Source organism: Lagopus muta, chromosome 5 (genome assembly GCF_023343835.1).
Source record: "Lagopus muta isolate bLagMut1 chromosome 5, bLagMut1 primary, whole genome shotgun sequence".
NCBI lineage: Eukaryota > Metazoa > Chordata > Aves > Galliformes > Phasianidae > Lagopus > Lagopus muta.
In genome coordinates, this window is record NC_064437.1 from 58,548,279 (window position 1) to 58,559,412 (window position 11,134).

The 11,134-nt window shown below is 40.0% G+C and overlaps 1 protein-coding gene across 2 annotated transcripts in view; it reads left to right on the top strand.

Moving 5' to 3' along the window:
* The window catches only part of TRUB1 (TruB pseudouridine synthase family member 1), a 33,228-nt gene extending 22,830 nt beyond the window's left edge, over positions 1 to 10,398 (top strand). The window contains exons 5-8 of one of the 2 annotated variants that reach the window (XM_048945749.1): positions 264 to 336; positions 1,553 to 1,692; positions 2,758 to 2,814; positions 4,144 to 10,396. In XM_048945749.1, the coding sequence (XP_048801706.1) occupies positions 264 to 336; positions 1,553 to 1,692; positions 2,758 to 2,814; positions 4,144 to 4,358 (485 nt within the window). In that variant the 3' untranslated portion in view covers positions 4,359 to 10,396. Of the gene's footprint in view, positions 1 to 263; positions 337 to 1,552; positions 1,693 to 2,757; positions 2,815 to 4,143 lie in introns of both variants that reach the window. The other variant, XM_048945750.1, reaches the window with a different exon arrangement.
* Positions 10,399 to 11,134: the final 736 nt, after the last annotated feature.

Here is an 11,134-nt window from a genome sequence, read left to right on the forward strand (position 1 = left end):
GAAATTGCATAGCAGAACTATGTATGTAGGGATTTCTGCCCTTCTGAATGTGTCCAGACTGTCTTAATCAGCCTGGACTGTTTGTTCCATCTTGTCGTGCTAATTCACACTCCTACCTACATTCTGTTTATTTTTCTTTGGCATTGTTCATCCAATCTAAATTCAGACAAGGGGTACCACTTTTTATCTGTTTGTACAACATGATTGGTGCCATTAGTGCAATGTGAATAACCATTCTTAACACTTTTTTTTTCTTTTGACAGACCAAGTAACAAAAAGTGATCTTGAGAATGTGCTGCAGAAGTTCACAGGGGACATAATGCAGGTTCCTCCACTGTAAGTTCCACAACATTCTGAACTCTCAGCTGTTGGGACTTGCCAACAGGACTTGGTTATGGCAGAAGTAGAGATGTTCTGGTAAGAAGGTAGAGACATTGTGGACTTACAAGTTTAACATTTGCAACTGTGGGTCATGCTGCTTTGAACATCCAGCTCAAATGACAACCTGGAGTCTGTTTTGTTGATTAAAGTAGAGTAGCAGTCTTAAGCAGGTCTTACAGGACTAGGGGGGATTCTGTCCTGTCTTCCATTTAGAAGAGAAAGCCTCAAGAATTTAATTTCAGCTACAGAGTAGGGAGAGGCTTACTAACATCAGCTTGGAAGTTCTTTAAATGTCTTCAAATTACTTTTCTGAATACTTAGAGTAGGAATAAATTGTTAGTGATTTAAACTTCCTTAGCTTTACAGTTTTCGTCTAGTCAGGTGAGCCATGGTAACTGGCAGTATGCAAGTGCTTAGCTTGTGACAGATGGCTTTCATGGTGATTTAAACTAATGTGCTTTCCTCTGCATTTGCATTGGCTTGGTTACTGTGGCTCCACTGTGAGCCTTGTAAGGTCAGTAATTCAGTAGGTGTTCTGTTTGTGTGACCTTTTCAAATTACCTTCCAGTAATTTGAGCAAGATCATTTTTGATTGTTGTTATAGCTGTCTTTCTGTCAGGGCCAAAGTGGGAGCTTTAGATAAAATTTAACATTATGAGTGAAATTAGTGGATTAAGCTTTTGTCCTAAACACCCTGAAACAAGGCTATATAACCTGACAGATGCTGTTCAGGGAAGACCCTGGTCTGAGTAAAGTTGAAAGGCAGAATTACAGGTGTTGCCTGAGCAATACCCAGTGCTCACCCTAACACAGCACTGAAGCAGCGTGTCCTGTAGACTTCTGAGTGACGAAATGCTAGAGGCAGCTGCAAGCATTGTACTTCTTAGAGCAACTCTTTGCTTTCATAAACTGCAAGCTGAGTGATGAAACACTCAAATCTAAGCAACAAGAGGTAATTTGAGGGCTATCTCTTGTTTTCCAGGGTACATAACCACTGGTGAATGAGATTATTTTGTGTCCAAGAGATTTCAGAAGTACTTGCTAGGTTTTATGTTTTTGTGTAGAAAGGATTAGAAGAGTGAGTGTATGCTGTTGTGGTACAATATTAACAGGAGGGGAAGCTTGTTCTTTTATAACCGGGTGACGTGTTTTTCGTGCTCCATTTGATCAGCTATTCTGCTTTGAAGAAGGGTGGAGAAAGGCTATCAACTCTAATGAAGAGAGGAGAAGCAGTAGAAGCAAAGCCTGCTCGGCCAGTAAGAGTGTACAGCCTCTCTCTCCAACAGTTCCAGCCGCCACTGTTCACACTGGGTAAAGGCCAAAGATTATTACATAGGGTGATGCTACCAGCTTGTTTGTTAGTGCTTATTTATGCTCAGAATGGCAGTAAGATATTGAAATGGGTTTCGTTTCCCTCATCTACTTATTTTGGTGTGAGCCTGTGTGCAAAGACTTTCCCTTTGCAGTAAAAGCACCATATTTTGGTTTTAAGTTAAGCTGATTATTTGTAATCTTTCTGTGAGGGAAAATTCTGAGAGGCTGGTCAGCAAATTATTTGCATCTGTCCATGATTTTGCAACCTCCAGCTCACTCCTCCTTTCTCAGGTCTGCTTACTTCATCTGATCCATTCTTTTGCCTTGATGCCCAGAGCAATTGATGGTCCAGTATCAGCTATTGTCAGGGCTTTTTCTAGTTTGCATTGGTGGGATCTTACCCTTTCTTCTGTCATACATTAAGAAGCACATTAATAAATCAAAGATCCTGTTGTATATGTTTTATGCTACTCTGAGGTCTGGATAATCGTTTGCATTGAGGTACTACCTGGTTGACCCGCAATTGGACCAGATTGTATATGGTGAGCTGATTTGAGTGACAGATCTCAGTGCTGTGTTACTTCAGGCCTTACTTTCTGTTTGGGTGACCAGATGCTGATCACTAGCAGCAGGGGAAGTTAAAGGGGAATTTTGAAATGTCAGCAGCTTTCATTGGAGCTGCCCAAGTGCAGTATCTTAAAAGCATTGATAGCTATTTTAGGTTATTCCTGAAATAACTTGGTTTCATTATTAGAAATATGAAATGACCTTCTGAAACCTTAGAAATGAATAGAACTGAAGCATTTTTAACATACCATAGCAAGTACTTAATTTCTAGCAAGTTAGTTCAGTTGCCATTGTAGTTGCCTTCCCTCCTGTCTGGCTTAGCAATCTCACCCGCACATATGTTACAGGATGAATAATTGATGTTGCATCCTATAAATATTTTATCATTGGGTTGTTTGCTCAGTGCATTTTTACATTTGTTTGGGAGCACGGTCTCTATGTGAAGCGGATTTCACATTCTGCTGGCAATTTACCATGTCACCATTAATGTTCCAGATGTCGAATGTGGCGGCGGCTTTTATGTCAGGAGCCTGGTCAGTGACATTGGCAAAGGTGGGTATGAGGAGATAAAGAAAGTGGTGGCTTTCAGAAGTAACATGTCTGCTTATAGAAAACTCTTGCCTTTTTTTTTTTTGGTGTCCAGCCACCAAACTTAGGTACAGTTTTGCAGCTTTGTGTTGCTATCACTTGCTTTTAAGTACTAGAGTATGTTCATTAGGAGCATGAAGGAATGAAGCCTAAATAGTTGCTCAAGAGCTCTGGGGGCTGTGGGGATAAAAATGGAGTGAGGAATAGCACTGAGAAAGAAAATGCAAGGCAAGGTGGGAATTTTTTTTCCCCTCTCCTCCATATGTTAAAGCTAACTCAGATTAAGGGTGAGAAGAAGCAGAAGAAAGATTCTGCCTTTTTAAACATTATTCATCACATTTTGAAAACAGATTGCACAGAACATTACCATGCACATAATAAGCCCTGTCTGCTGGAAAGTCTTCTTCACTTGTGATTATTTCTCCAGTGTTTTCTTTTTCCTTCCCTTGTACTGCGAATGATGTTGCTTTCCCACAGGATTATTTGTCTTGCATCCTATATTTATCAAGCTGTGTGATGGAGAACAGATAGTCTATTTCAGTATTTTTTTTATTAAGTGATACATTTGCAGACCAAAAAAAACAAGTGATGTGAGAGTATCCTGTGAATTTCAATGTTATTGCTTGTGCTTAGGCAAGTCAAAGATTCTCCTGCTATAGCCTCCTGTGTACAGTGGATTGAGTTTAGTCACTTAAAAAACACACCAAGATAAAAATCTCTTCCCAGCTGGCTCTTTTTCAAACTATGAAATGCAGGAAAAATCCTTCTGCCCTCTGACAGGGTGGACAGGAATATTTTAGTACACCTTTATACTGAGGAGTCAGCTCCAGTTGCTCTTATCTTTGGTTACTCCTCTTTATGTAATTATGTCCTATGTGTATTTAACCCATCAGAAGATCTGTTTAAATTTCAAATGTTTCCATATCTTAGTTTATATTATGTTGGAGAGCATCACAGGGATAAGAATCCCAGAATTCTTCTTGAAGGCAAAAATGCTAAGGCCTCTAAGTACAAGGAAGATCAGCACTCTGCCTTTATTTTATGTCATTATTTTTCTTTCTGATTTAAATCTGGAAAACTTCCTGACAACTTTCTGTCAGATTTTGAACTCTTACTGCACTGAAGGTCTGCTGAAATCAAAGGAATTCCTTGCCTCAGACTTTACGGAGATGTAAATGAGTGATGGATGTTCATTTCAAAGTAAGCAGAGCAATGCAGGCTACATATAGCAAAATAAGTGAGTTAAATTTGACCGTGCATTTCTTGTAAATTCTTGTTTCTCCTGTACTGTAGAACTTTCAACCTGTGCCAGCATACAGGAGCTGACCCGAACCAAACATGGACCCTTTACGCTGGAGGAGCACGCGCTTCATGAAGACAGATGGACAATTGATGAAATTGCACGATCCTTAGAGCATTGCATGTCTCTTTTCCCAGGAGAGCAATCTCATAAAAAATTTAAGACAGAGCTTCCTGGAGAAACTGCTGTGAGCCGTGAAGATAAGTGATAAGTTGGGTCAACGGAAAAGACTGAATGATTGAGACGTTTTTAGATTGGATTGGGATTGTCTTGCCTTTTGTGTAAATTTACAGGTCTGTGTTGGGAGGGTGACAAAATGCAGTCCAAGACAAATGGTTCTTTTGTTTTCTGGGGCTATAGAAGATGCACTGAAAGCATCCAGTGCCTGCTGCTCCATGATCTGTTTATTTCTCTCATTACATACTGTAAATTGTTCTGCCACTGACATCAAGTCTGCATAAACTTTTAAAGAACTGATAGGCTGCCCTACAGCTGTTGTTACTAATTTTTCAATAAAAAATTACAAACCTTAGGATTTACTGAATGTGTTCCAGAGAAAAATCCTTTTTTTCCTTGACAGATGCTTCCAAACACTGAAGTGCCATAGTGACAGGACTTTCATAGCTGCAAGGCTATATGAATACAGAGTGGCAATTTTTTTTCTTGAAATCCATTTTGGAAAATGCCCACTTTACTGTAGTTTTTGCTATGCAGATTGTTCTTTCAGTCAAATGTTATCCAGAATGCATTAAACCTAAATGCTTGTGTTTCAGGTGAGGTCTGAAAAGGCATTGTAAGTGAATAGTTTATAAATTCAAAGGGTCTGTAAAGGTAATTGTTATGTAACTAGTGCTCTGGAAGGTGCATTCATCATTACAGGTGTACATATCCTATTCTGGTGTGACATCCTAATGATATCTGTTGATCATCTGTCATTTCAAGCTTTGCCTTTTGTAGAGCTTTGGGAGTTGAATTCTGCAGTGGAACTCAAAGCCGTGTGGGCAGCAGCAGGGTCCAACATGGAGAGTCTTTGCTGAAACCATTTTAGTTTGCTGGGGCACTGAGTGCCTGTTCCACAGTTTGCATATTCAACAGAATTTGACTGCACTGATAATTTCTCAGCGCTGCTTCTCTAGAGGTTTGCAGAATGACTAAGAGTCAGGGCTGCTGGTGCTGAAAAGCACATGGATTCTTTCTGACTGTGTACCAGACTGTCCAAACAGGACTTTCATATTTGTCCCCATTCAGCAATCTATTAGCACATCTACTTTCCTCTTGTTAAAACTATTCCTATTGTTCATTGTGACGTGTGAGTATCTGAATTGCCAAACGAGGAGTGGAGTGGCTGCAGTTCCAAGCTGTTTGCTGGCCAGCTGGTCCGCTGAGGCTTTGCAAAACTCCTAAACTATCAATGTCAGTTTTTGGTTCTGGAATACAGCTAGTTGGTTCTTACTGTAGTGACTGAATGATGGGAAGGCAACACAGGTTAGATCTTGTGGGTGTATCTTTCACAGATGTGAAACTTTGATTTAATGACTCTGTTACTCACCTCGCTGCTTTCTGTGGTAAGTTGTCTCAAAAGCTAATTACCTCCTTTGTATGAAAGAAATGACATTTTAGTCCCAGTTGTAAAATACAGTGTGTGTATTTTCTATCTCTGCACCTTACATAGTGCAGCTTTCTCTTTGTACTGCTATTATGTGAAATGAAGTTCAAACTTTGCTTTCAACTTGAGAAAAGAAGTAAATATCCTGAAGTTTTTATTGCAAGATAGCTTTCGAGACAACTGTAGTTTTTATTTGCTTGCTATAAAATAAGGAACTCAAGTCTCTGCAAGATTAATGAAGCCCTCTTTTGATTGTTTTTGGAGGAGGATAGAGCTTATCTTCTGTTGCTCAGTAAACAGTTTTCTTCTTTTATGTATTCTTATGAAGAACTTAAGGGAAGCTTTGCAAATGCTGCACACACATCACAATATTAGAGCACCAAAGCAGCACCATGCTTAATGTAGAATGCAGGTGAAGTAACTGTTATTAAAAAAAAAAAATCTGTGTATAAGAAATGGAGGAAGAGTTGTACTAAGACAGCAGGATGATTCTGGGTGTTTCTTCTAGGGATTCTTTTTGGTACTTTGGGTAGAAACAGAGAAGAAAAATTGTTTTCAAGAAACAAATGCTTAGAGCTTTGTATCGAATTAATAAACAGTTTGTTTCCAGGTGAATTCTGTTATACTATGGAAGCTATTTCACTTACAGCTTGACTAGAGGTTATGCTTGGTTGGCCAGATAGCATGCAGTGTGACATCAGGTGTAAGATAGCTGTCTTTGGCATAAAACAATGAGCAAGTAATGTAGTAACGGCTTATTTTGTGACCACAGGTGAGTATCACGCCTGTTCTGGCCCTAAACAGTTGAGATTCTTCCTATTATCTTTCCTGGGTGCTCAACCTCACAAGTGTGCTCTTTCCTGAGTAACTCTATCCTTTAGTGACTTTCGAGTGATTAGGCCCAATGAATAGCAGCCAGGAGGCCACTGAAAATTAAACAAATAGCTTTTTTTTTTTTAAGATGTGTTTTAATGAGTGTATAACCCCATATCTTGAAACTTTCCAGATCTGAAAGTGTTGTGTTCCCATGGGAACCTAGGGAAATATTCTCCCATTTTAACTCCTTATAAAGATGCACGTCCCTGAGATATCAGCCTTAGGAACTGCGATCCATGGGAAGACTTGAGCTTTCCCAGAAGGAAGTCATGGATCTTGTTTACTGACGATCCTGATGTCTGAATATTAAGGGCTATTTCAAGTAAGAGGAAAAGTGCAGATACAGGTTTTTCTGAGACCAGTAGGAAAGTTGGTTTAGTACCAAATGCCCAGCTGAGAGTACTTTATGTACAAAGGTTAGTTAGGAATCATATGCTGTTCTGGCCATAAAATATCCATGTCTCTGTGATTTACTACTGAAGTACTTCAGTGATGCAGACTTGAGGATTTGTGTCATTTTAATGAGCATTGTTCATGGAGAAAATCCTGTTTCAAAAAAAAAATATATATATATATATATATATCCACATTTTGACATAAATGTTTTCCCTCTTGAGTTTGGATTCGTGATCTTTAATCCATGGCATTATGATCCTTTAGTCTGGTCTTGTCTCTGCTGCCAGTGCTGGTGCTGCTTCAATGATACTGACAATGGCTTTGTCATTTATCTCCTCCTAATGTCCCTGCTGGGCTGGGTCTCTTTCTTCCTGCTTTAAATGCTAGTTTTTCTGCGTGCTTCATATTATTTTTCTGCTGCCAGCCTGCTGAGCACTTTTAAAATGTTTTTAAGTAAAATCGATAAGATCTTTCTTTTTACATGTATTCATCAAGCCAGAGCCATTAGTGAAATATTCTAGGAGCGCCTTCATCAATAACTAACATTTAGCATCTTGCCCTGCAGAACTGTTTTTGATTTATATGTTTATTAGAAGAAAATAAAGTCAAACAACTTTGAATGGCTCACCAGATTTTGAAATACCTTAGAATTTTTTGTTTTTATTTTTGGTGTAATAAATGGTCAAGTTGCTATTGTGATCGTAAATGGCTCTAAGAACTTAATGGCTGGGATCATTCTTGGGTTGCTTGGCAGAGTCAAGGAATTGGCTGGCAACAGTACTTCTTTTATTAAAAAGCACTAGGGGAAAAAAAACGAAGGTGCATGTCTGTGTGGGAGTGTGACACCACGGGAGGGATGCTGTGTGGGCTCTGAATGGATTCAGCCAATCTGTGGGCAAAATTGCTGTCCCTATTAACCATCAGACATTGTTTTTAATTTCTTTGTGGACCTAGTTAAGGAAATCGCCAATGCTTAAGAGCACATCAGACAAGCAGGGTTATGGCCTGAATGCTTATGCCCTCATTCAGAGCAGTGAGATTGCCCATCTTTTCTTACTGTCTCTGAGATCAGCCACAGGTGTCCAGCAGGCACAGCAAGATGGTGGTAATTGGCAGCGAGTGGTTTCAGTGCTTGGGACGATAAATGCTTTCTGAAAACAGAGCTGCATTGCATGAAGGAAGCCTTACTTTTTCCAGTCCTCTTTTTGAGGATGTACTGGGGACACTGCAATGTCTCAGATAATCTGTTCACATAGGATGCCAGAGGAAAGCCTGGAAGAAGTGGGGTCAAAGCAAATCAGCATCCTCTCCCTAACTTTTCCACATCGCTTTGCTTTCTGTGTTGTGAGCTGTAAAACAGTGCAGTGATGCTAGAAAAGGGCACGTGTGGCTTGTTCCAGAAGACATTAGTAACTGAGAGTGGGAGTAGAAATGAGGCAATAGAATTGGTAGCACAAACACACACGTCTCTGCAGCTTACAAAATAGCCTTCTTACCAGATTTGTTTGTCTTAGGTTACAGCTCTGTGCCTGGTTTTCCTATTTGCATCCCATTAATTCATCTGCTGCTTGTAACATTCACCTTAAAACACTCTTATTCTCTCTTGAGTTCTTTTCCAGGTACAAGAGTGCAGTGGGAAAGAGTGGAGCAAAGATGCTTAGGGGAGAGAAGGGACAAGAAAAACTGGTAAGAAAGTAGAGCTGAAAATGAAGAGGTGTTTTTGACCCATTCCTGACACTGCTCTTTTCCTAAGAAAGACGTAGTCCTGGATGCTTCAGTGCTTGTTCTCAGGGACATAGGATTATTTTTGATCTTTCAGAATTAAGCACTTCAAAGTCAGATCTGCAGCTGAGTGTATGCATTAAAAACAAAATGCATCATTTCACAGATGTCAGACGACTTTTAGTGGCTTCAGAGCATAATTTTATAGTTCACACGGGGGGGGTCTAGAAGAGGAATGACAAGAGGTGAACGCATATTTCAGTTGTTACATTTTGAAGTAGATGAACTCATTTTAGGCAATCATGAAAGAAGATATATTAACTATTATAAAGCAAGAAAGGTAAGGAGAGGATGCCATTTTTACTAGCCTTTCTTTAAGCACATAAAGCAATTAGCTTAAATACATCATTTCAAAGCTTAAGAAGCTTTTAAGTAGAAATGCATAATACAGGTTGTTACTGTATACTGATGTGAGAGAAAGCATTTATTTTCATTTCAGCAGTTGAAAAGATAGATTTCTATGATGCCCTTCAAAAGGCAGCAACATTTCACTGTTTTTGTTTTGCTTATGTTGAATTGCAGTAAACCTCAGCACGGCTTATTCTTTGGTGAGCAGTATGTCAGCACTGAGTCCCTGTCTGCAGCTGGCTTTCTTTGGGGTCAACAAAACCATTTCAAGTTCTGCAGGTACAGAATATGCATTTGCAGTGTAAATGGAACATTGTGTACAAACACTAAATATGCTTTTAAAAGAACAGGATTAATGCTCTGTAATCTTTGCTATGCAGATTGCTCTTTGAGCAAACTGCTACACAGAATGCATGAAGGCTAGCTGCTGCTGAGCTTGCTTTGTGTACAGTTCCTTCTTAGCTTTATACTCTCACTTGTCAGAGGGCACTGGCAGACCGTTGGTTTCTTGTCAGGGTGATTCATTTCACCCAGCTGCTCACCCGCAGAGTGGCTGCTGCCTTTAACCATGGCGTTTGCCTGCTATGATGTCCTTAGCACAGTGTCTGCCCCTCTGCCTGCAGAAAGGAGTGCATATTTTCTCCTCTGTCCCACCTGTGGGCCTTCTCATGGACTATTACAGTGATGTGCAGTGCTGGTGTGGTGTTTGTGCAGGTAGGCGAGATGAGTAAAGATGCTCGTGTGTCTGCTGGTGGTGCTCAGCCACCTCTGGCAGAGGCAGAGCAGGCAGCGGTGTGGCAGTGCTCTGTACTGCAGAGGGTCAGCAGAGTGTATAAGGGAGGTAGGTAACTTAAAGCACGTGGTCTTTCTCTTGGCTTCAATGAGAGGACTCCTGCCTCGCTTCAGTAAGTTACGTACATTATTACTCACTGAATTATGTATTTAATTTTCACCTTTTCACCTTTTTTTTTTTTTGGTGAAATACAAACAAGTGGGTTGAAAAACAGTATTTCTTTTTGCAGGGGGAAAAGGAGAATAAAAATTAATGATGTGGCATGTTACTTAGAGTTCTGCATCTGATGAATATGTAACAGTTCTATTTTCTACTTAAAAATTGTCAGAATAGAATTAGTGTTACATCTTATGTGTTTATCTAGGAAATGCTTTTGTTTCTCTAGAGACTGCTATTAAAAGCTGTGCAGAATGAATAAACCTGTTTGTTGAGTGTGTTAGTGATTTGTTTCTAGGGCCGGGAATGTGTAACTTTTGCTGAATTGTATGGAGTTGCCTTGCACCAGTTTTGTTGGTTCTCTGCTATGCTGAGGATATTGTTTACTACTGGAAGGAATAGCATGTTCATACAGCTATAGCTGGTGTTCAGCTGCTCCATTTTATCAGTGGAAACAGCAGAACTCATCCCCACTCTCTCTTTTATTGGTATCTGGTCAAGTGTAGTTGAATATTTTGGGAAGCTCAGTTAGTACAGCACTTGGTTATTTCCTGGTAACCTGTGAGTGATTGCAAATCTGTGGATAAAGCACTACAGGTAACCAGAACTCCCACTCCTGTGTGTGCTGCAGAAGTCAGGAGGGATCCCCACAGATTCCATTCTGTGTAGCACGGGAGTGATGCTGAGGATGGGATGATTTAAGGAATAGGTGGAAAAAAATCTTCAGCCTTCATGCTGGTGCCTTTAATTCTTCAGTAAGGAAAATGTTTCAGCAGCGTTCATTTTGAAGTAAGGTCAATCCAGTAACTTTTTAATTATACATAAACCACGCAGCATACTCCTTCCATGCCAAGGAGAGCCCTTCCATGAGTTAGCCTGATTTCTTTGGGTCAGAATCTGATTCAAATATGCTGTGATACTGTTTCAGTGGAAGCTGATCTGTTGACCTTTGATAACTTGGGGAGGAGTTCCTGAGCCTAGGAGATGCTCATGGTGTATGGGGCAGGCTTGATTCCTGCCTCTACAG